This window comes from Phacochoerus africanus, chromosome 1, assembly GCF_016906955.1.
Source record: "Phacochoerus africanus isolate WHEZ1 chromosome 1, ROS_Pafr_v1, whole genome shotgun sequence".
NCBI lineage: Eukaryota > Metazoa > Chordata > Mammalia > Artiodactyla > Suidae > Phacochoerus > Phacochoerus africanus.
The window spans coordinates 51,304,678-51,330,447 of NC_062544.1; the positions used below are offsets into that span (position 1 = coordinate 51,304,678).

At 35.6% G+C, this 25,770-nt stretch overlaps 1 protein-coding gene across 1 annotated transcript in view; it reads left to right on the forward strand.

Annotated features, from left to right (window-relative positions):
* FGF10 (fibroblast growth factor 10) overlaps nucleotides 1-24,571 on the forward strand; it is an 80,497-nt gene extending 55,926 nt beyond the window's left edge. The window contains exons 2-3 of the mRNA XM_047764063.1: nucleotides 16,612-16,715; nucleotides 21,632-24,571. Of these exons, the coding sequence (XP_047620019.1) occupies nucleotides 16,612-16,715; nucleotides 21,632-21,829 (302 nt within the window). The 3' untranslated portion in view covers nucleotides 21,830-24,571. The remainder of the gene's footprint in view (nucleotides 1-16,611; nucleotides 16,716-21,631) is intronic.
* Nucleotides 24,572-25,770: the final 1,199 nt, after the last annotated feature.

The following is a 25,770-nucleotide window of genomic DNA, read 5'->3' on the forward strand; positions in this document are numbered from 1 at the left end:
TCTGTCTGAAAAAAATATGTTTGCAAAGCAAATAAGATTATGTATTTTTCTGCCTATAATAAATTCACCAGAAAATCTTTACACAAAAATTTAGTGTCAATGTTTTGCTTCAATTTAAAAGGCAAAATTATCTATGACTTTTTGATGTGATTACCTTACATAGTCATGCAAGGGCAATTGAACAAAAGCAAACTATCAGACCGCAAACAATGGTACACTGCTCACTCTACAGGGATGCCAGTCTTTGTGGAGTTTTTGAATGAAGGTAAAAGAAAAAATCATAAAAACAATCTTTGAGTACAGTCATTTAACGGTATAGTATGCACATCCCTTGAGGTTGGCAAGTGGGAAGACAGCTAAGAAAATGTCTCTGAAGCTCTTCTTTTGGAAATCAAGTTTGTGTAACTGGACAAGACATGTGGCACAAGTCTGTGCAATTAGATCACATAGCCTAGTACCGCAAACATAATTATTAGCGGCTGTTTTTGTCAACTGGCAGGTTAGAGAAACAAGAAAAAGAGGAGCTCATGATGATGAAAGAGGAAGGGCATGAAATGGTTGTGCTCTTCTCGGTAGCTTTTAACTCTCCACATAAAGAAATGACTTTGTCAAACCCTCTGGATTTAAAGTGTTGACTGAGAAGACAAAAAGGGATGAGAAGACTGTTTGTTGGCTAGAGGAATAAAGATAGGATCTCCCACCATGTCAGAAAGCTGTTAAGCACTCAAGATGAAAACACTCATTCGGGTTTTAGAGTCAGCAAGCAATTGTTTATATTTGGACATTTGCAGCAGACCTCATTACCTTAACATCCTTGACTGAGTTTCTCAGGCAAAAAGCATTCAGGGTTTGGACTGAGATATTGGGCTTTGGGGTTAGGGGACTTCTTTTTAAACCTTTTTAAATAGGTTCCCTATAAAAGGAAAGGAACAGAGTGGTCTTTGGCTTTTGCTGTGGTTGAAGCAAGTAGAATTTAGTAGGAGAAGACTGAGCAGAATAATTAGGCTTGGGACTCCATCTAATTCTTTCTCTTCCTATAGCAGACATATCACAGTGGTTGTGTTTATGCTTCATAGGTGGCTTTGATACACAGAAAGCATCAAATATTTGTCAATATGATTTTTATAGGGTTACATTTGGTAACAAATCCTTCAGGGTACCTGTGCTTAACCTTAAGTTTAATATTTACATCCACAAAATAATGTGAGAAAATCAATCTCCAGGATAGAGACCATGCTAAGGTCAGAAGACAAACTGGGACAGGATGGGGGCATGCAGAGGGTGGTGTGTTCCTCTATAATCCTGCCTACCATAGAAGGTGAAGATGAAATAGCTTCTAATTTTACCCCACTGAGTTCTCTGGGTGGAGATGGCACACTCAGAGAGAGGATATCTGCCAATGGAGTATGGCTTTCCTTTCCTCTTTCCAGAGGAAAATAAGTTTTCCAAAGTTGAAACTAGTACTTTGCACATGAATTCCTTCAGATAAATCACTAATTTGTTCCATGATTATATGTTAGGTACCTGCTATGGGCTGAGTGCTGGCAGTACAGACATGGCCCATGTGGTTAAAAAGGAGGGTCACGCTTTCAATAAACTATGGGCAAGTTGAGGCTCTTCCTCCCTCCAGCCAAATGCACTCTCTTCTTTCTTTCCTTTACCAGAGTTCATATGAGCATACTGAACATTTCTCCTGGACATGTAACTATGACTAGTTCTTGTATCAATTCATAAAAGAAAGAAGTTCAGCTACACAGTAGTTATAACCTATCCAAAAATAAAACTTGCTTAATAGAGTTCTAGTCCCAAGTTTTATTTACATGTTTTGCCATTGTTTAATTAATTATGCTTTTCAAGCTTTTTAAGGGTATAGCTATTTTTGTTTTTTCATTTTTTGAAATTTAAAAAAATTGTTTTTCTAACTGGTTTGTTTATATAAGACAGATATACATGTATCTATTCATCTATCCATTTAATAAGAATTACTAAGAAATGTATGTCAATTCATGGGTCCTGAATTTCTGAGTCTGTTTTGGTAAAATATGGAGGCTTCAAATATATACCCTTCTAAAATTAAATTGTGACACAAAGTTTGCCATCTACTTGGACATCATTTATAAAGATTCTTATATGGAAACAAATAAACAAGGTTTACTTTGATTCTTATCCAAGAATAATCTAGACTGAAATATTTCAATGTTTGTAATAAATTAAATTATATTGTAATCACAGTTTTTTTTCTCTCCAGAACTTGTATGAGAGGAAGCATTTATAATAGAAATTGAATAGTATAAAAATGTTGAACATTGCTTATTCTTCTTTATAGAAATTTCTATTAATTTATTAACCTGGCTTGCTAAAAGACCAACTACTTTACATAAATGTTTTTGCCAATTCGATTACAATTTGACAAGTTATTTTCAAATTTATATTGTCTTTTTTAGCTTCTTTAGCTTTTTCCCTACCATATCATTCATGCACTAAAGTTTTAATCACCATAAATTACTATAATCAGTTATTTCAATTGAACTTAATAATTATTTGTAAATACTTTACAAGCTAGTCAGAATTGAGCACACCAATTCAAATACATTCTTGCAGTTGAGTGTATGGATTAAATAAAATTGAGAGTCTTTCTTTTGGGGGAAATGCTTTCAGACTTTGACAAATAAATGTAAACAGAAACAGTTCTTCAGAATAGAATATGTAGAGTTTTATGCAGCTGAACTGAACAAAATTTAGGATAACTTTTCTTTGAATATTTTTTTTCCAATTTTTTAAAAGTTTTAACAATTTTGGATAAAATTTAATTGGGTAAAATGAGCCAATTAGCATGGCATGGTTTGCAATTAGCATGGTTTTAGATAAGTATTTTAGTGCAAGATATACAAAATCAAGTCAGTACAATAATTTTAATTCTCTCTGTGTTTCTTCTCTGTTAACTTGTAGCTTTTGGTTTTCTCTTTTTTCCTATAATCTGGACCCCAGAAATAACATCTTGTATTCATGATAACTCAAGTACATAGTAGTTATAATCTATTTTCCACTCTTAAATGCTGAACGTTCAGCATGTGTTATTCATAACAGTTTACTAATTATTGTACAAATATGAGTATTAAATTAACACTTGTCTAAAATACACACACACACACACACACACACACACACACTATTTATTTGGTCTTGTTGATCATTTGGGACCAGCACCTACATATAATGTTCTCTCATCCCTCAATTTTTACTTTCAAACTTGGATCAGGTAGTGTTTTCTCTTAAAGGATACATGCACTTGCTCAAAACCATATTACTTCAAATAAATTTAAGTATTGGCTTTTAAGTAAGACATTATATTAAGATAATTCCTGGTCTTTATCCACCATGGGAAAACAGATATCATGTGCTAGGTAGAATTCATATTGTCTAGTTATTTCTCTATAAAGAGTCTGTTAACGCAAGACAATAAAACAACAAAAATATTCAGTGAGACTTAAAAAAATACACGATATTTTATTTCCCATGTATAATTACAAAGAACAATAAAGGATACATGTCAGGTTCTAATCTCAATCATTGGTTGCCTCTCACACTAAAGAAGGAGTATTGTCCTCCTCCTACATGAGATTAAGGCACTTTTATTCTTGAAACATCTCTTCCTAGTCCAATGTTTCTTTTCCCAGGCTGTCTATGCTAGAATGGCCTACTTTTATATTGTTTTTATCTTTGTTTTTATACTATCTCAAAATATTCTTTTAAAGTACCAAGGAATCTTTTATAATAATTTCTATGACATTATTCCCTCTAGAGCACTCTGCAAAATACAGCTAGGTGCTTTACTAATGATTACAAATGAATGTGTGATGCTGTTTTTTTCTATTTCCAATCTAAGAGATCTGTTTTCTTTCCCAGCTGTGTGGCAAGTGAGAGGGAATTTTCATGTACTTAGGGGCCAAATCACTTCCACCTTGATGTCTGACAAAAAAAGGACAATCTTCAATCCAAAGGGCCATGACCTTCCCCTAAGTATCTTGACTGAACTTCCCCGTTTCAGCAGAAGCCAGCATTCCTTATTGCAATATGATGAGTTATAGAGATACATAGTCATATATACGGCAAATGAATCAGTGTTTCATTTTGGTATACATATAAATAGGTAAATTGTCTTTTTGCACGATCAAATAAAAATACTCAGACCAAATAGTCATGTTTATTTATCTTAGTATTAATTATAATTATCCACTATCCAAGTGACTATAGAATCTTTGAAAGAATTAAGAAACTAATTATATGCTATTCTATATTATGCTAAGAGTTTTAGAAATTTACAAAATATATGTTCAAAGTGAGCCTTGAGCTTGAACTCTAAAACCTGTTCTACATTAAGTATTTTAAACTACTAAGGCCATTCATGCTTAATTTGTGAACACTTAAATATATAAAGTCAGCCTTTTTCTTACTAGAAACCTAACATCAAGAAATGATCTACTGACCCATTTTATTCTTTTAATAAAATTGAGGAGAAAAGAGATGCTATATTATATTTAGTTGCATTAAAGAAATTCATTAAATTTTAAATGTGATAGACATTGTATAGAAATATCTTTAGCATAAATATATAGTGACATGGTGACAATTTAGCAAAATATATCATGAAGTAATTCCTCTAACCCTTTATGTTGGCTTTAAATTTTTCTTTTCCTTTATAAATAAAATGCAGTGGTCAAGCTCAACTAGAATGAATTGTTTCTGTGTAATGAGTAAGATAAAGTAGTCTATAAAATATTAAGTAGATAGAAAACTTTTGCCTTGCTGCCAGTAGTTTTTAAAGGTTTATAGGAGCCTCATGCTGTAGTAGAAAGAACATGTACTAACTATTTCAGGCTCTAAGTAATCTTTCAGAGGTGCTTAAATAAGCCCCTCGATATCCCTAGGTCCTCTGGTGTCATGTTAAAGAAGGAAATCAGAGATGAACCAAACAATCTCTAGATTTCATCAAGAGATTCTCTGACTCTACAGTTTGCTAAGACTTAGTCTTTTCTTTTCTTTTCTTTTCTCTTTTGTCTTTTTGGGACCACACCTGCGGGATCCGAGCCACGTCTGTGACCTATACCACAGCTCACGGCAATGCCAGATCCTTAAGCTACTGAGCGAGGTCAGGGATCAAACCCACATCCTCATAGATACTAGTCAGTTTCATTAACCACTGAGCCACAATGGGAAATCCAAGACCTAGCTTTCCTTAAAGCCTTAAATGACCTGAACTTTTCTCACCAAAATAAATGCCAGTTGGTTTTCCTATTTAGTCATTTCAGTTGATTTTCTGGCTTTAAAATCTATGCTTTAAATTAGACTGATCAGAAGTTTTGTTTGAATATAGACTATTGCTCAAAATAATTTATGATGACTTATTGGGGGTGGGGAGAGGGGGAATATCACAATTGGTATGCTTCCTAAATCTCCTTATCTTAATAGATCTAATTTAGGGAGTTGGTTGGCTTTTTCTAGTGCATAACACTTTTCTAGTTTTGGGGGTTTTTTTGTTTATTTGATTTTTAGGGCCACACTCATGGCATATGGAAGTTCCCAGGCTAGGGGTTGAATCAGAGCTACAGCTGCCAGCCTCTGCCAGAGCCACAGCAACGTGGGATATGAGCCATGTCTGCAACCTACACCACAGCTCAAAGTGATGCCAGATCCTTAACCCACTGAGTGAGGCCAGGGATTGAACCTGAATTCTCATGGATACTAGTGGGATTCGTTTATGCCATGCCACAACGGGAACTCTTTTGCATTGTGTGTATATTTTTCCAGCAGCAATAAGAATGTACTGATTATCCCTTATTTTCACATGGCTGGTATTTAGACTAACCTTTCTACACAGAATAGTAGACTTTCCTTTCCTCCAATGCTCAGTGAAGAGACACAAGCCATATAAGGAGTCACTCAGGCTTTTTTTCCCTATGTGTGTAAATACATGAGACTAAATAATAAGAGTAGAGCCAATGTGGGGTGTGCCTGGTTGCCCAGGCAAGAAACCAGGAATTCTAACATTTTAGAATTTTTTTAAGAATTTATTTACTAAAGGAAATTAGGAGGGGGGGGAGACTAATAAATAACTTTATAAAACTATATACAAGTGTATTTTCTGGTGCAGAAACAAGTTTATCTTTCAGGAAGAAATATTATCATATTATCTTCTGCCTCATATGGTCTTACTACCTACCATTCAAGTGAATTGTGCTAGGCTTTTCAGAGAGTATCTTCAGCCTCCCTTTCTAAATGCTTCTATTTTATGCTGTTTCCTACCATTTATTCCATTGTAAAATGGGATCCAATGTCAATTATCTTGGGTAACAGCAAATGACTCAAACATGTATTTCTAGTATTCTTTTTCCAGGATTACTGGTAGCTGGAAGTAGAGCAAGAGTTCCTATCTCCAAGGGGCACAGAAGCTTTTCTAGGGCTTCATTTCAAGTCAAATTGGGTTTATAGTTTTTTTTCTCATTTTGCACATTAGCTAAATTTTATCAGCACTTACTATGGACTATTCTCAAAAACATTCAAATAAATTCTTATCCATAGAATATGGATAGAAACATGTAATTTATGTCTCCTTGTGAATCCATCCTAAGAAAACAGAAGGTAATGTCTGAAAACACAGCACTCCCACAATATTAATAATTATCTATGTCCTGACACAGCTCAATAAAGTTAAATGATCAAACAAACCAAAAAAAAAAAAAAAAAGACTCTATTGGTGAGGTAAAAAAAAACCTACCTAGAAATAAAATATATTAAGTTTAGTAAATCTATTGATCTAGCACAGTGTCATGAAGAGACATATTAGATGACCATTTGTAAGTATTTATAGACTAATGGTCAATATGGAAGACCTCAAGACATATTTCATTTGTAATAAAAATACAGTAATGAGACTAATCTCTAACACTCTTTAAAATTTATTTACAACTAGGGAATATTGTCCCTACACTGTGTTGTACATTTCTGATAATTTTAATGTTAGGTCAGTGAGAATGGTTAAACTCAGTACTGGTCAATCAAAATATAGACTTAAACTGAGAAGCCTTTTAGAATTTGCTTCCATACTGATCAATAAGACCAAGGTAGTCACCTGAAGTGACTTGAAGTCCAGGTGAGAATGTAAAAAGTCATTTTGGACTATAGAAATCAGAAAAGATATATTTCCTTCTTTAGGGATGTTAAGGATTTTCTGCCAATGCAAGTCCTGTTTCTGTCTGCAATTCTAAATGAATGCCAAGGGTATCCGAAAGAACTGAGGCTGATAGGGAAACTAAATAGCTCTATTGCACTATGCTGAAAAGGCAGCCAGAGTCTGTAATAGTACAAGGTGGACCAGACCTAGATTAATGATTAGTCTACTCTGGTATCTTCCTTCTAAAGGCAATGAGCTTATTCTAGAGCATGTATGTGCCTTTGACTCTGGGTAGAGAGTGGGAGATCAGATGAATCCCTACCAATCCATAGCAATTTCTTCACCATCAGCATAATTTTAAGGGAGTCATATAGTCATTTAATTTTCAGAGTGTCAACACAATTAGCCCCATGAGAATGCCTACAAAATACTTCTTTAGGAATAGTTGAAGGCACTTATGTTTCTACCGGCATTTCCATACACTTATTGAGGAGAAGAAAATAAGGATTCTGATAAGAATCTTTTTGCAAGACTTCAAAAAGCTGACTATAGACAATATACCGTATTTATACAGAAACTCCAAATCCATATTATCTCAGTTATGCAGATGTTGAATCCCACACCTATAAAAAACAAACAAAAGAAAAAGCCAGGGCTTCTTCCCATATTCTCTAACAGTTTTTCTTTGATCTTAAGTTGCCACCATAATTTGTGTCTATTTCTGCTTGTGGTTCTCCTTCTCTGCATATGTTTCTGTCAATGCTTTTTACATCAAAGGCATGCTCTGTCTCTGAATCGTAGTGTACAAAATAGTGTGTGGTCCTTGGACCAACAGAATCAGCACTGCCTGAGAAATTTCTAGAAATTCAAATTCTCTGGCCCTACCCCAGATCTACTAAATCAAAAATATGAGCAATCTGTGTTTAAACAAGCCTTCCAGATGGTTCTGACACATGCTCAAGTTTTAGAACCACTGGTGTAGAAGATTGGTTATTTGCCACCATTCTGACTAAGCAGAAGTAAACATCTATTCAATATCCACTACTGGAGATTCTACACACTCCTATGAGCTATAGAAATTAGCCTGAACTAACAAATGAGGAAACCAAGACTTGGAGTTTTGACTTATCCAAGGTCACATAGTTAAGTAGCAGAGCTAACATGTTAAGTCAAATTCTTCTGCTTTTTTAGGGTTTTCATTTATTTCCCTCTCATTTATACCTAAGCACCTCCTCCATTAATTTCATCACATGGACTGTGACTTTGCTGTTTCCTTTAAAAAAATGTGTGTGTGGTTACTAGCTGCTATGTGTGTGTGCGTGCATGTGCATATGTGTATGTGAAAGAGAGAGCAAGAGACAGAGAGAGGAGGTGGGAAGAGAGAGAACAAGGGCAAGAGAGGGAAAGGGGGAAGAGGGACAAAGGGTGGATGGACAGAAATGAGATGGGAAAATAAGGTACTAATACAAAAAATAAAATTAATGTCACAAATGTTGCTGTTTTACAGTTACTCTCCTTATACAGCAATTACTTAGGTACATTTTGACATTCTTTCAACATAGTTAAGCTAGAGTCTAGAGGCATTTTTTTGAAATTGTTGAATCAAGCAAATGTGGAATCCTGAATAGATTCTTAAGGATCCACGTGGACCCTTAAGCTAGGAGATACTAACAGTTCTATTACCTCTTAGCTAGATAATTTCCTCTCTGTCTTTAAAAAATCCACACTTTTATGCCCTTTGACAATTACCATTTGTGAACTATTTTGCTGGCACATGCTACCTTGACTTTGGTGGCAGTTTCTACTCTATAATCCCTGTGAGATTTTTTTAAATCTCATGTAACTGTCAAACCAATCACCCAAGCAATAAAATCCAGCACCAGATGCTTGTTAAATGCTTGGTTTTATTTAGACTACTGCAGTAAGGAAGAGAGACAAGAGTGTTAACTGAGCTCAACTTCAACTAAGACAAAGGGGACTGAGGTTTTTAAGGGAGAATAGAAAAGGAACAAATGAGGATTATGAGGAAGTGATAAAGGGGTGACAAAAAAAGAGACTAGAGCCTATGTAGAAATGGAAAATTATAGAAGGGAATAAGTGGAGAATTACTGAAAATGGTTTGGTAAGGTGGGCTGGGACAATGTATAAATAACTGTTTAGAAGCATTGCACTTTCTTAAGCACGGGGACTGGAGTCACTTTTAGGGAAACAGCCTAGTGTGAGTGGGAGCCAGGCTAAAGTTTGATCAAATTTCTTAGCATAGTGTTCAGGAAGGTCTTTGGTGCTGTGTAAGAATTCAGTAGTTCATACAGTGTGTTAATGCTTCAATTAATTTTGCTCTGTTTCACATTCAAGAGAGGTGAAGACATTATTTGAAATATTTCTAGTTATGATGAAAATTATTTAGCTATTGAAAACCTCCGTGTTTTTTCTGGACACGATCATAATAGACCTAGAATCTACTGGACTTTCTACATGTAAAATAGCATTTTACTCTCAAGAAACATGAGTGGAATCAAGTTTTCAACAAATTCAGGGGTATAAATGAACTTCCAGATGAAATAATAATTGCTGTATAATTTTTTGCAACAGTGTTTATGCTGCAAAGTTAGTCCCCATTAAGTTGTTTGTAAATTATTATAATTTTTCCAACATAGGAAAAATTACAATTGTTTCACTATAGACATAAAAATATCTAATTTTAAATCTCTGATGAAACAAATGTAATTTGTTCTACACTTAAAGCTACTTTTTTTTTTTTCTTTTTAGGACCACACCTGTAGCATATGGAAGTTCCCAGGCAAGGGGGTGAATCAGAGCTGCAGCTGCTGGCCTACACCATAGCCGCAGCAACATGAGATCAGAGCTGCATCTGAACTTACACCACTAGATCCTTTACTCACTGAGCAAGGCCAGGACTCTAACCCACATCTTCATAGATACCAGTCGGGTTCATTTCTGCTGAACCAGAATGGGAATCCAAAGCTATGTAGTTTTATGTTTACCTCAGAATTTTTTGCATTATATTTGTGTAGATATCCATTTTCTAGAATATAACTGAGAGCCTACCAAAAAGAGACATTGGGTTTCTACACAAAGCCTGATGTCCTGTACCAAGAACATCACTAAACCTAGCTCATATTTCTGACTCAGTTCTAGTGAGATCACATTAATTTAGCAGCTTACTTTAACATGGAAGCTCATGAGAGTAATCTACTTTCGCAGCATTAATACTCATGTTGAGGGCTCTGAGTCCAAAGCCAAATTTTGATTACTTATCTCTATATATGAACAAGGAAATGGGTTAACTTGAAGCTTTCAGGGCAAGGTTATGTTTTTGTTGTTGTTGTTGTTGTTTTTGTTTGTTTTGTTTTTTGTCTTTTTGCCTTTTCTAGGGCCGCTCCCACGGCATATGGAGGTTCCCAGGCTAGGGGTCTAATCGGAGCTGTAGCTGCCAGCCTACGCCAGAGCCACAGCAAGGCGGGATCCAAGCTGAGTCTGCAATCTACACCACAGCTCACAGCAACGCCGGATCATCAACCCGCTGAGCAAGGGCAGAGATTGAACCCGCAATCTCATGGTTCCTAGTCGGATTCGTTAACCACTGCGCCACAACGGGAACTCCCTGGTTTTTTTTGTTTTTTTTTGTTTTTTTTTTTTTAATAAATACTCAGTGCTGAAAAATCTTTGTTACCTAGAAAATTAGTCTGTATGGAAGTGAATCTCTTTGTGTTGACTAAACAGTATGCTGCTCTAAAATACTTTTGAAATCTAATAATCAAGTGCTTGCTAGAATATGGAGATAAGTATTTAAAATTGGTAAACAAGATTTGTCATTCTTTGTTATAATTTACCTAAAAGTAATAATACACATTTACATTTTATAATTTACCAACTTTTCCTTCAAAGCATGCAACATTTTGGTATTTCCTCTTTTATTTTCATTTTATTTGGATGTAGAATTACTAATTCATCTGAAGGTTTTATAAATATGTTTACTCTCAAAAGAAAAAATATATATTTAATAAATACCTAGTTTTTCTTTACTCAGTCATTAGACTGACCACTTACTGATTTAGTTGTTCATTCAGTGAATACATATTGAATACATATTATGAACTATGCACTGTTCTAATAAGTTCTTTTTTAAAAAGACCACTGTGATTACTATGGTTCTTTGAGAAATACATACAATTAAGGAGAGATATCCACAGTGATTCTCAACTGAATATCATATTTGGAGCCACTTAACCCCACATTATTGGATATGGTCACATTATCTTGGAGTTATACAGTGTAAATGTGATAACAAGCTAACGAACATATAGAGTCTCTATTTGGACATAATAGATCTATGCGGGCCACTGGACAATTCTTGGGAAAGAAGGAGAGAGATTCAGTTTAGAGAGGACAGGGTGTGTGAATCATGTTATACTAATAATGATATGTTTTAGCACATTGACTGCAACTATCAAACTCTATAGCATTGTAATCTGAGTAAAAATGTTTAGAAAAAAATAAGACATGATGGATTCTAAATTCATAAGGCTCTCACATTTATTGAGCTACTTCCAAGTTTCACAGTACATTTTTTGAAAAGTGCATTCCCCAGGAAGAGTACCACTGCTAGTCAATGAAACAGAACCCTTATTTTTACGAAGTATCCCACACAAGGGCAATTGATGGGGAGAGCCAGTTGTGGCTCAGACACACACTAAACTCTTTCCCTTCCTCCATCCCTTTCTTTACTCATTCACTTTTCTCTACCTAAAATATTCCCCTCAACTTTTCAAATTCCCACCTAATAAAGTCCTATCCCTGAAAGGTTTACCTTAAACACTAACCATCTTCTTCAGGACAACTTCTTTACTACTTAAAGCCATGGAAACCTATTTTATCTCTAATATAGCACTAAATTATTTAAATTATCCCTGTCTATCCTACTGAATTTTAAAATTCCTTGAAAGTAAAGACTGTGTCTTACTTACCTTTGCATTCTCCATAGTGAGAGCTAGTACAAGTCCTGCCCATTGCTGCTTAATACTTGCTAGAAGAATTAATTTTCTCAAATGATCTCTAGGATTTATTTATGTGTTCATGTTCTGTTTATCTAGGAGAGGATAATAGGATTTTGCATTTACTTTTTACATCTAACTTCCCTCCTGTATATATCCATTCTATAAAAAAGATTTTTAAATTCTTTCTCCAGTTTTGTCTATGAAAAATATTTAAGGAGAAAGCTACCATCCAGGCCAAAAGTTTGTTTTTATTATAGCCCCAAAAGAGTAGTCTTAGTCCAGTGTAATTTCTGGGGAGAAAACAGGTCAGATGCTTCTCTTCTGGAGAAGGATGAGAAGTATAAACTGGGAAAGATGCTTATGAATAGCCACCTCCTTGGATTGACAACTCAGTAGTTCATCAGGGCATAACTCTTGCCCTATAAATTAAAAGAAAAACTGATTTACATGAAAATTATGATGTTGAGGTTCTTTCCATTTGGAATTCATTAGTTTGCAAAATCCTCCCCACTACTATGGTAATGTTGCATCACTAGGTAGCATTTGCCACTTACCAGGGAACTGATTTTCGTCATACTCACTTTTGTAAAGTTGATTACCAAATTTTATTATTTAAGATTTCAAATATAAACTCAAAATAAATTTAATGTATTGCTATTATTTAGAAGAATTTGCTTAAAAGTGGCTTTTCTAATATATTCTTTTAAGTTACATATTTTTAGATAAAATACTTCCTATGTGCCAAAATCCTTAGAGTTTGTACAAGACGGCTGATAACCTGAGTCTGACTTAACTCCCCAACCTTACTTTTTACAACTTCCTGCCTTGTTCCTCACTGGCCCCTCAGAGGGTGTCCTTCAGTTGGCATTCAATTTTGCATCAAAGTATACACTTATAGAAGCATAAGTTATTAATCCAATAACTGTCAAAATTCCAGAGGCCATTTCCAAAAATACTTTTATAGGCAAATTTGACCATCCTCACCTAAGAATAGAGACCACTGGATTCTTTATGAAAAATAGACACGTGCTCTAGACTTGATTTGCTCAGAAAGTTACTTGCACATTCACAGATATTTCTAATAAAAGGAAAGTCATTGTCCATTACCCAGGAGATTATCAAATTATGATTCACTGACATGTGGTGTTTCCAAAAGTTTATTTTCAGAATTAAAAGGGACCTTAAATCATCCAGGCCTTCTTTTTTCTATTTTGAAGCATACTGAACCTTTTCAAGCTAGCATTAACTGGTTACAGAGTAGAAAAAATGGTTAATTAATGAATTCTTTGAATACTGACTTCCTATTTGGTATGAAGCAGAAAGAAACCCAAGGGTTTCTGAGCATAAATATGATCTACTATGTGCAGTGCACCCTCAGAAATAATTGGTCAAGAATTTGGTAATATTTATGACATCAGAACATTTTTGCTTTTGCCAGCTCAGTCTGTTACTACAGTTTAATCCCACTACTTCTGGTTAACATTCAAAAACCTTTAATTCTTGGCTGAAATTATCCTCCCTTCTTTTTTGTTCTAACAATTTCTGCTTACAAAAGCATACATAGGGAATACCTTGTAATTTAATGACAGTACTTACTTGCCTTCTTGGCAGGCAAAAGAATTAGAAGCTTAAATATTCTGCCACAGATTCTTAATACCTCCCTTGCTCTATATCCTCTGCTTGTGACATAAATAAAGTATATTAGATTTCCTTCTCTCAGTCTCAGACATCATTCACTGTGGCATGCCAACATCCTTGGAAGGAAAAGCACATTAGGTTGTTAAAGACTCTTATTGTAATGAGTCATTTTGGCAGTTGGTCTTCCAGCAGGATTCCCTTGCGGGAATAGCAATGAAGGGGGAGAGATATGATAAAGAGCAAAACAGAAATGGAAAGCCAAATAATCTGAAAGTGAGAGGCTTAGGTGTTGGCTGGACCCTTCATCCCTTCATTAATGACCTATGTCACTTTATCACTTTGTATGTGAGTTTTAAAACCTCAATATCCTCCACTTTTTCATCTGTAACTGAGAATCATACCTCCTTAGATGACTGTTGTGAAAAATAAAGAAATAAACTACAAGAAAGCAGTCTTTAAATGTGAAAAGAAAAGCACTTTTTAAATGTGCATGTGTTTGAGGGCAACTACCAGCATAAGGAAAGGGGATGTTAAAAATGCAGATACTGAGTCAGTATCTTGTAATAACCTATAATAGAAAAGACTCTGGAAAAGACTGTATATATAAAACTGAATCACTTGGCTGTGAATTTGAAATTAATACACTGTAAATCAACTATACTTCAATAAAACAAAACAAAATACAGATACTGTCTCCCTCTCTCTTAAAGATATTTACCTGTTTGAGCTTGCCAAATGAGATCCATTTTACTTTATTAACAAGGAGGTACATAGGTCCGAGGCTTCCAACACTATACCTCTGGCTTGTAATTCTGGCACAAGTCTCTCTAGTAATGTTAGCTTTGTATTAGGGCTATTCAAACATTTCTCTTGGCCTCCACAAGGCTTGTCTACTTGTGAAGAAAGGATGGACAATATTATTGTCTTAAGAACAAGATAGTCTCTACCTCTGGAAAAGCATAAACATGTAATTTGTTGACCACATTTAGGGTAGTGTTTCTTTTTTTTTTTTTCCTTCCTTTTTTTGGCTACATCCACAATAAATGGAAGTTCCCAGGCCAGGGACTGAATCTGAGCCACAGCCTCCACCTACAATACAGCTGTGACAATGCTGGATCCATAACCCACTGTGCCAAGCTAGGTATCACACCGGCAATGCCACAGAGATGAGCTGGATCACTAACCCACTGTGACACAGTGGGAACCCACAGGGTATTTCTCAGGATAGGTAACACAAGAGAAATAAAATATCATTGAGATACGTGAATGATTCAGATTTTACAGGCAAAGCCAGTGGGGATTTGTATGCTGTGTTTAGGATTTACACAGCATGCTGAAAAAGACGCTTTAAACTCTAGAACTGTTGAAGAAAAACTTTATTTAATAATAATGAAGGGAGCACTAAAGTCTAGACAAGTTCTAATCATCATATATGTACTCACTCATTTAATCCTCCCAAAACTGTAAGGGAGGTACTAATGTGTTGCCCATTTTACAAAAGAAATTGAGACGTAGGCAATGCAGTGACTCCCCTTGTGGTCATTCACCAACAAATGCAAAAGCCAAGATTCAAACCCAGACAGACTGGATTCAGAGAGGCCTTTGTTAATCACAGTGCTGCTTTTCTACTCTGAAAAAGCTTTCATAAAGTTCAAAAATTAGAAGTAGGTTTAGTATCTGAAGTATCCTTTATCTAAACTAGGTGGGCATTTTGAGTTGACAGTTTACCTACAAACTTTTCAGAGAAAATTATCTTTAGATGCACCAACCAAAGCTTATGTATTAGGGGAAAAGGTCTCTTGTCTGTCAGTTCCTAATTTCCTTAGTTTTCCATTATTTCTAGGGGGGAAAAAAAAAAACCAAAAAACTAAAACTTTAAAATATGCTGATGGGAGTTCCCATCATAGCTCAGTGGTTAATGAACCTGACTAGTATCATGAGAATGCAGATTTGATCCCTGTCCTTGCTCAGTGCGTTAAGGATCTGGCATTGCTGTGAGCTGTGGTGTAGGTTACAGACGTGGCTGGGATCCCGCATTGCTGTGGCTGTGGCTGTGGCTGTGGCTGTGACTGTGGTACAGGCCAGCAGCTGCAGCTCCCATTCACCCCCTAGCCTTGGAATTTCCACATGCCTTGGATACAGCCCTAAAAAAATTAAAAATAAAATAAAATAAAATATGCTGATGAATTTTTCCCCCAACGCAGAGTAGTGATTGTGCTATTTTAATGACAATGTGGATATTGGGTTAATTTCTTTGTATCTCAAAATGTCAACACACTTGCCAAAAATAGATTTATCAGTTAAAGGTAGCCAAGTGTTTAGTTTATCTAAGTGTCCTACAAAGAAGAAATAGTTTACCACTGTTTTTACAGATTGAAGTAAATCTGACATATTATTGACATATGCTATAGATTTAATTGCATACCATAGTACAGATGTGTGCTCTGATAAGTCTTTGTGAAAACTAGGCTACGATGAGTAGAGTTGTTTCAATATTTATGGGGTTGAAAATGCAGAGTTAGCAAAGGAAGCATTTTAATTAAAACAATATTTTGCCCTGTATGCTCAAAGTAAAATCAGGGGAATTCATTTAAAGACTTAATATTTGTTTCTATATAGTTGCTCTGTTTTTAGGCACAGTGGAAAAGGTTGGTTTCCTCCCCAAAATATTTTACTTTTTGATTTTAGAACTATCAAAAAATAAAAAAAGTTTCTTCTGAATTTTTTCTTTCAATTAAATTTATGTGACTCTTTAAGTTTAGTTTTTTAAATTGTATGTTTTAGGTATCCTGGAGATAACTTCAGTGGAAATTGGAGTTGTTGCCGTCAAAGCCATTAACAGCAACTATTATTTAGCCATGAACAAGAAGGGAAAGCTCTATGGCTCAGTAAGTATTCTGATTTTATTTGCAAAATCCACTTCAGTAAATTATCACCATAGTTTTGCAATTCAGCATCCCCCAGACACTGAAGAGCTTTGCTATCATTCTATTGCTAGTAAAGAGAACCACAGAGGGCTGATCACCAGAGTTTCAAGGGCTGGCAAAGCAGTTCTTCCAACTCTACAGTTTCCTCTCTTGTTCACCCATTAGTCTACCACACAGGCTGTTGCTGGCATTCATCAGTCAGTGTTTTGAATGCTAATATTCTGAATGTTCTGAGCTAACCGGTCAGATTCTCACGGAAGCATCTGGTCAGATTTTCATGGTTGCTGCAGACAACTTGGAGAAGAATCACTGAAAACAAAGATCTTGGATTGAGTAGAAAACCATGTACTGTGTATGTTACAGCTGAAGATAAAACAAAGACATGGGTGTTTTGTATTCTGTTAAAATCTGAAAAGGGGAGAGATATCAAAAAAAATTCATCATTCTCTGTGCTATTCAGTTAACTCCTGGATTTTATTTACCTAAACAATATTGATTCAATTATGGAATTGGTATCCAGCCAGTGCTTTGGGTACATACATCCCAGTATTCCATTGCAAGTATTAGGGAGTATCACTTTAAAATGTATAAACAAACTTATTCTATTGATTTGTATAAAGATGATTGCAGGGCCTGCCTAGGGCCAACAGCTCTCAAACTTGTGTCAGAATCACTCGGTTGGATTTGTTTGAAACACACTCCCAGTTTTCTGATTCAGTTAAGTCTGTAAGAATTTGCATTTCTAACAAGGTCGCAGGTTTTGGTAATCCTACTGGTTTGGTAAACAGTTTGAGAATCATTGGAAATTGAGCCCATAATTGGCCTTGTTATTTCATTCATATCAGGTCCACTTATAATTGGGGAGTCAGGCATATTCTGGATCAGTCCCTCTGGCTAGGGTAAATGTTTTTGGGGTAAAAGGGTCAGGAAAATTTTAGTTAAATTTTTCCATTATATGTATTTCTACTCATGGTAAAGGACCATTTTAAAAAATGGTTCCGCTTGGGGGTTCACAGCTTGATCACTTTGGAGGCATTTTTTGTATTTCTTTTCAATGAACATGTCCAGGTCCCTTCATTCCTTAATCTACTGCAGCAGAATTACTGAGGAAGAGGTCCAGGTGTATCTTCCTTGAAGAGATACTGACACACAGTAAAAACCAATACTTTAAAGTAAAATCTAATAAGAATTCAGATTGAGAGAGAAAATGTAAACATTTTAATTGTAATAAAAGATTGAAATAATTTAATTGATAAAAAAGACTTCTTTAAAAGGTGATATCAAGGAAAAATGGATAACTCTCAAAAGAACTGTCATAAAAATAACTCATGCTTTTCCTTCCATCCCCCCCTTTTTTTCTTGTATCCCAACACAGCTAACACACTATGTCTATGCTTCTTCTTGAGCTCTAAGGCCTGTGAATTAGTTCATTCTATCTCTATATCTAAAGTAGATGTCCAGCTGCTTTCTATCACATCATACCACTTTAATGATCTACAATGGCATTTATCAGCTGTTTTCTCTCAATGATACGTTGTTGACTGTCTTCTCCCAGTAGATTGTGAACTTCAAGAGGACAGGGTTTGCCTTGTCCCACACTATTTCTTCAGCACCCAGAACCATAAAATAAACCAAGTCGGAGTTCCCGTCCTGGCGCGCAGTGGCTAATGAATCCAACTAGGAACCATGAGGTTGCGGGTTCAATCCCTGGCCTTGCTCAGTGGGTTAAGGATCCGGCGTTGCCGTGAGCTGTGGTATAGGTTGCAGACTTGGCTTGGATCCCACGTTGCTGTGACTCTGGTGTAGGCCTGTGGCTACAGCTCCGATTCGACCCCTAGCCTGGGAACTCCATATGCCTCGGGAGTGGCCCCAGAAAAAGGCAAAAAGACAAAAAAAATAAAAATAAAAATAAAATAAAATAAACCAAGCAGTGCACTGGATTAACCTAACTGCCTCTCCAAGCATTTCAGCCCATCACAGCCTATGCACTTCACCTTCAGCCTGTCTCAGAAAGAATCGAATTCTCTAACCATAGGCCACTGCTTTTGCAATTCTGCATTACCACTAGGAAGGAAGAGTGAAAAAAGTTATTCTTGTTCAAAATTAAATTTAAAATATACTAAAATTCAACATCCTACTCAGGGCAGAATGGTACTAGAAACTTTGCATTTGAAGGGCACACCATCAAAATTCATCAGTACACGCCCTATATAATTCTGTATATCAGGTGACAACTCTCGTAATTCCTTTTTTTTTTTTTTCAGGTAATTTCCATTGATTTCATAAGCCTTCTTGAAAACATCAATTAGGCAAAAACCCAGAGTGACTTATCAAACAAACTCTACATATTTTTGGAACCTTTTTCTCTATTCCCATTTGGGAAACACGTATCTCTCTTATATTTTCATTATCTGCTCTCCGAACAATATGTCCGTTATACACTGAGTTTTCTCCTGGCTGATGGAATTAAATAAATAGATTATAAAATTGAATTATACAGGGCAGGCCCTTAAATATCATCATTTAAAAATCCAAAGAGGGACTTCCCATTGTGGCTCAGCGGTAACAAACCAGACTAGTAACCATGAGGATGCAAGTTTAATTCCTTGCATCGCTCTTGGGTTAAGGATCTGGCATTGTCGTAATCTGTGGTAGGTCACAGAGGCACCCCAGATCCTGCTTTGCTGTGGCTCTGGCGTAAGCCAGCAGCTGCAGCTCTGATTGGACCCCTAGCCCAGGAACTTCCATATACTGCATGTGTGGCCCTAAAAAGCAAAAAAAAAAAAAAAAAACCATAAATAAAAACCAAAGAAATTTCCCAGGTATCATGAGGAAATCCAAAATCTTCTTCTAAACTATCAAAACCCTACCTTTGAAGCTCTTGCTCTAGCACACTTTTTTTTTAACTTTAGTATTTATGATTTGTCCAAATACTATAAACAATAATAGATTCCTAGGTCTCTCTTCCAGAGAGTCTGACACAAAAACTTGATTGTCTGAATATTCAAAACACCTGAGATGAAGTATCTGAAATAGGTATGACTCAATTCCTGCCCTATAAATTAATTTGGGGGAGGAAAAATAATTAAGCATCTACTCCTATTTTTTTAATACATAACTCCATTTCAAATATACCAAATCATCTAAAAATGACCTCAATTTTTCCATAGTCTCTAAACTATACTTTCTTTGTTGAAATAAATAGAATTATTCATGTAAAAAAATCCTCTCTGCCTTGAAAACCATAGCTTTAGATAGACTAATATGAATAAATAGAAAAAAAATAAACTCATATTAAGGGTTCAGATTCTTCTCTAATGAACAATTTTGTGTTATATTAAAATCTTTACCATAAATAATTTACCTTTTCTTCTTTACTTTCAACCAAATAAATCATCACTTGAATGGTATATTTAAATATTCTTTGTAGTAGAGAAACACATAAGACAAATTCCAGGAAACAAAGGTTAAACTGATAACATTAACATAAAACATACCTGCTCATTATGGTTCTGATATTCAAAATTAGGATCTAGCCTGCAGAAACCTGGTTGTCTAAATATACACATATCAAGGAACTGGGAATTTAATAGAAATATCAGGAAGTCTGGATGTGAGAGAAACTGAAGTTCCTAGTAGAGGTTTCAATTGAAAGATGCCAAAAATGCCCTTGGTTTGCACAGAGAAGACAAATGCACAAGAACAAAAGTCCCAATTCCTTAGCTTCTTTACTGCTTTAATTTGTGTATAAAGGAAGAGTGATATTTAGCCAGAATTTTGAGATCAGTGAAGTACTTCATCTTTGCTATTAACTCCAGAATGAGAATCTGGATTTATAAAATGAATGCCAATCTTTGTTGCAAACAATCCTCTTAAAAACACTAGGCTGCTTGAAACAAAGCCAAAGGACTACAGCTATAGGATGGAATTTCCCAGGAACAAAGTCTTCGGGCTTGTATAATCACACCAGTGCTAGTCACCATCTTTGTAATTTCTTTGACATGGTAATTCACAAAGCAAAGTTAGTTCATGTCCTACTTTTCAATTATTCCTAAACCCCAGAGTCAAATTTGTCAAAATTCCAAGTTATGGAAAGTTGTAAATAATTAACAAAATTGAGAATCTAGTTTTTGGAAGTGAGGAGGACATCCCTCACTCCCAGAGCTCCTTGATTATCCAGAACCATTATGTTTTTGTTTTCTTATCAATCTGTCTGTATTTATTGTGGATTTATAGATAAAGTTTTGAAACTTGATAAGCCCACTTTTTTCCTGTAGATCTTTTTTATCCTTGTCATTACTCTGAAATAAAGGATTATAACAACATTCTTTATCATTGGCTTATCACAAATATTGTTAGTGAATTTTTTTTTTTTTGGCTTTTTGGCTTTTCTAGGGCTGCTCCTGCGGCACATGGAAGTTCCCAGGCTAGGGGTCCAGTCGGAGCTGTAGCCGCCGGCCTACGCCAGAGGGCAACACCAGATCCCTAACCTACTGAGCAAGGCCAGGGGTCGAACCCACAACCTCATGGTTCCTAGTCAAATTCGTTAACCACTGAGCCACAACAAGAACTCCATGAAATGCTTGTTTCTTGACAATCATTCCAGGTGCTTATTCAAAGCACATAACCTTTTTTAAAGTGCCCCAATAATATGGCTATGACGATCAACTAAAATAAATCATGTGCCTTCTAATGTAGAATCTGTTTTATCAGGAATTTTACTCTTCTGTTGTTGATGTTTTGTATTAAATGCACAACTTACATACAAACGACAACGGCAAATAAAACCCTAGAATTGGAGTTCTCTGGATGGTTTATGTGCAATGGAATCAAGTATCATCATGATAGGAATAAAAGATTTTGTTTTTCTCTTGCAGAAAGAATTTAACAATGACTGTAAGCTGAAGGAGAGGATAGAGGAAAATGGATACAACACCTATGCATCCTTCAACTGGCAGCACAATGGGAGGCAAATGTATGTGGCACTGAATGGAAAAGGAGCTCCCAGGAGAGGACAGAAAACTCGAAGGAAAAACACTTCGGCTCATTTTCTTCCAATGGTGGTACATTCATAGAGGAAGGCTATGTTGGCAGATGCAGTATAACCAAAGGCTCTTTTGCCAGCAATAGTTGATATTCTTCATGAAGACAGTAGCTCAAAAGGCAAAGACATATTGCAAGTATCTGCTTGCTTGAAAGAAAGGAAGCCTTTGAAGGTTTTTGTATGCACTGCTGACATATGATGTTCTCTTAATTAGTTCTGTGTCCTGCCTTGTAATTGAGATATAAGCAGATCAAATGGGATGGAAGTCATTCCCAAGTGAACAATATTGTGGCTGAGTTTTGGCGTTACGTTTTTTGTTTTCGTTTTTAACCTCTGAGATAGAACTTAAAGGACAAGGAACAATCTGTTGAATGATCTCCGGGAAAGTTATTTATGGAATACGAACTCATATCAAAGACTTTCATTGCTCATTCAAGCCTAATGATTCAATGAGCAGTAAGACACGCAAGCATTTACTGGAAAGCACTTGGGTCATATCACATGCACAACCAAAGGAGCTTTGGGTGTGGCATCATGGAAGAATTGGATAGGATTGAAAAATATAAACATGGTAGTGTAAAACTGTTCTAACAAAACAAATAGTATGGTATGCTTGTGCATTCTGCCTTCATCCCTTTCTATTTCTTTCTAAGTTATTTATTTAATAGGATGTTAAATATCTTTTGGGGTTTTAAAGAGTATCCTCAACAGCTGCCCTCTAATGTACCTTTTCTATTTCTTTAGCACACCACAGGCATGTTCATGACAAAGTGTTTTTAAAACTTGGCAAACACTTCAAGAATAGGAGATGAGATTGGGGAAACAGTGTGAGTGTCCCCTGTGCTGTCAGTTGACATAATCTGCACTTCTGCCATAAGAACCATCAGCCATAAATACGACAATGTTTTGGCATGGCTTGAATGAGAGATGTCTGCCATCATTTAAAAACATACATCACACCTAAGGCTTCTTTTCCTAAGAAATAGACCAGAAAACCAAATTCTTTTCTTTAAATACATCAATGGGTCTCCGAGAGTATACTAAAAGAAGGAAAATTTTAAAATACATTTTAGTAGCCTAGTCTCATTCTTAGTAATGATCTTTTGCCATATCTCACAGTGGTAAGTGATGAAGAGGCTGTCTGCACATATAAGAACCCTGTATAAATCTCACATAGTACATCTCCCCAAATGAACCATTAAGGAATTTGGTATGAAGTGCAACCCTCCCAGGGGCTTAAACTGAGCAAATGTATTGGTATATATGTAACCATATACTGAAACCTGTTCAAGCTGTATGGTCTAGTCTTTACAAAACCAAATAAAACTTGTTCTCTAGAAATTTAAAGAGCTTTGGAAGGTTCCATAATGTAACCTTATTGACATTCATTTTGTTAGAGCAGATATAGAAAACAGTACATAAATGTGTACCAGTCATCATCACATTGTATTCCTTCCACTAGATAAATACATAAGCCTTATTTGCAGTGTCTGTAGTGATAAAAAGAAAAGTGTAGAAAAATACTATTTGTTCTAAATACTTTAAGTGATAACTATAAGATTATTATTGATGCTGCAGTTTTATCTTCGTATTTCTTGTTTTCAAAAGGTCTGTTTATTGTTTGGACACAGTATTTTGGTACAAAGGAAAGACTCACTAAATGTGTCTTCTTACTAAAGGTTAACCTTTAGAAAGGCTGGTGTTCTGTGATCCTCTCTAATAACTTAATTGTGTCAATGTTTAACCAGCACTTCTAGTTAATCCATTATTTAAGAATTAGCTTTATTAAGAAATTTTCCCATAAAGTAATCCCATAAAAAAAGTTGGGATTCCTTAAAAAAGTTGGGATTTCAAAGGAATCATTCCTTTAAAAAGTTGGAATTGCAAAGAAATGTATTCCAGGCAGAGTGTTTTGGCTCATGGATAAAGTTGCATTTCATGGTACATGGCTTCCAACTTGCCTTTTGATAAAAAATGTTTAATTTTGTGATTGGAATCTGTATGTTAAAATTTAATTGGTAACTGAGTCTTAAAGCCATAATGTGATGCATTCCTATGAAAACTAGGTTATCTTTGTTGTTTTATTTTAAAATAATAATTGCACCTGACACATCAACATGGACCACCCACAACCAAAATTAAATGTTGAGTGAGACAGATATAGTATTAGATGACCATGGTAACAGCAAATAGGGCACAAACTGGATTCATATTTCACAAAGCCATTTAGATTACCAAAGAGACTATGTGTAAACAGTCATCATTGTAGTACTCAAAACACTCAAACAGCTTCTAGCAAAATGTATCAAAGCTTGCAGAAGCCAAAAATAGAAAACATCTCCTTCACCTCTCCCCCTGCCTCATCCCCCAAACACACATATTGACAGGGATAAAGACAGAAACAGTTTGATAAAGAGTAATGAGATTCTCCTGCATTTACAAATGGCATCATTGCTTGATATTGAGATAGCATTCTGGTCCCTTTTGCGGCTGGATTATGCTACTGAAGGGACAGAAGCTCCAGTCCTGACTGTTGTTGTTGGTTTTTTTAATCATGATTTTGTGAGCTCTGCCTCTGTAGGAAGTGTGACCTCTGGCTACAGTGTCAAGGTGTGTTATCCACAAATGTGTGTCCATCTGAGTGTTGATTTCAAGGAGACTCCTCATAAAGATATAGATTCCTTCCCTCCTCCTACCTCCCAAAAGGCTGAACAGTGTATAGTATGTTACATTTAAATAACTCAATAAAAACGCTGGGAAAAGAAAATGAAAATGTTGTCCTTGTTTCTTTTATTAGCCTAAAACTATATCTAGTAATAGAGTCATGTGTTGTGCGCTTGGCAGGATGTGGTTAAATGCCCCACAGCCCCAACAACAATAACAGAAAAAAAAAAATCACTCAAACATTTGTAAAGTTTCTTTAATGTTTTACATGTGTGAGTCAGCTATCCTTACTCTAATAACAACCAAATGCTTTCGATTTTTCCTAAGTATTTAGGTCCACCTAGTTTACACAGTGGATAAAGAAGGATGAACTGAAAACAAGGATAGCTTGTGAAACAACGAAAGATTTTTGGAGAACAGCCAGGAGGCTGCAAAATCTGATTTCAAGGTGAAAGAGTCGACCAATGCATTCGACTTGAAAAGTAGAGAGAAAAACATATAATAATGCAAGTTGGGTCCAGGGCCCAAGCAAGGTTATGGACACTATTTAAATGTATCAGCATTAATGTGCACAGTTCTAATAATTTGGATGTTTGTTAAATCAGGTTTTATAGTTATTTAGCAAAAATAAAATTTACCTTTGCCTTATCAGTGAAGGTTTTAGTTGGCTCAAACTTTTAAAAATAAAGATATTTGTAGAAACTCATGAAATACTTGAGGAGATATCTAGAGCATTAGAAGTAACATATATACGCAAACAAGCATCCTGTGGATTAAGGATTCTTGTCTGTTTCACTGGATAGGACTTTTTTTTTAACTTTTAAGCCGTAAGAAAAAAAAGAGAGTGATTTTGGAAAGATACTAGAAATAAAATGATCAATTCTGAGTTCCACCAGAGAGGACAGGAAGCAACTAAAATCTGCTTCTTCTCAGGCATGCATTTTCTCTCATCTCAGATTGACTTTATTTGCTTACCTGCTATTGTCTCTACTTTAATTCTTTCCGACACTAAGACCAAAACCCCAAAACTTCTTCTTCTCAAGATTCCAAAATGGAAACATCCAAGTTATACCTCTTTTTGGCAGATTTGGATAAGATACCCACCTCTAGAGCCATCAGTAGGACAAGGATTATGTGTGTTATGATTGGCCATGCTTCAGTCACATGACCACAGAGCTATAGATGTGGATTTTGGCAGCCCACACAACTGGAACTGATGAAAAACAGTGTGCTAAGGAAAGGGAAGTGCTGGACAGGGAGAAAAACAAAAATAGTTCCTAGCTGCATTTGTCAATATGAATCTACTGA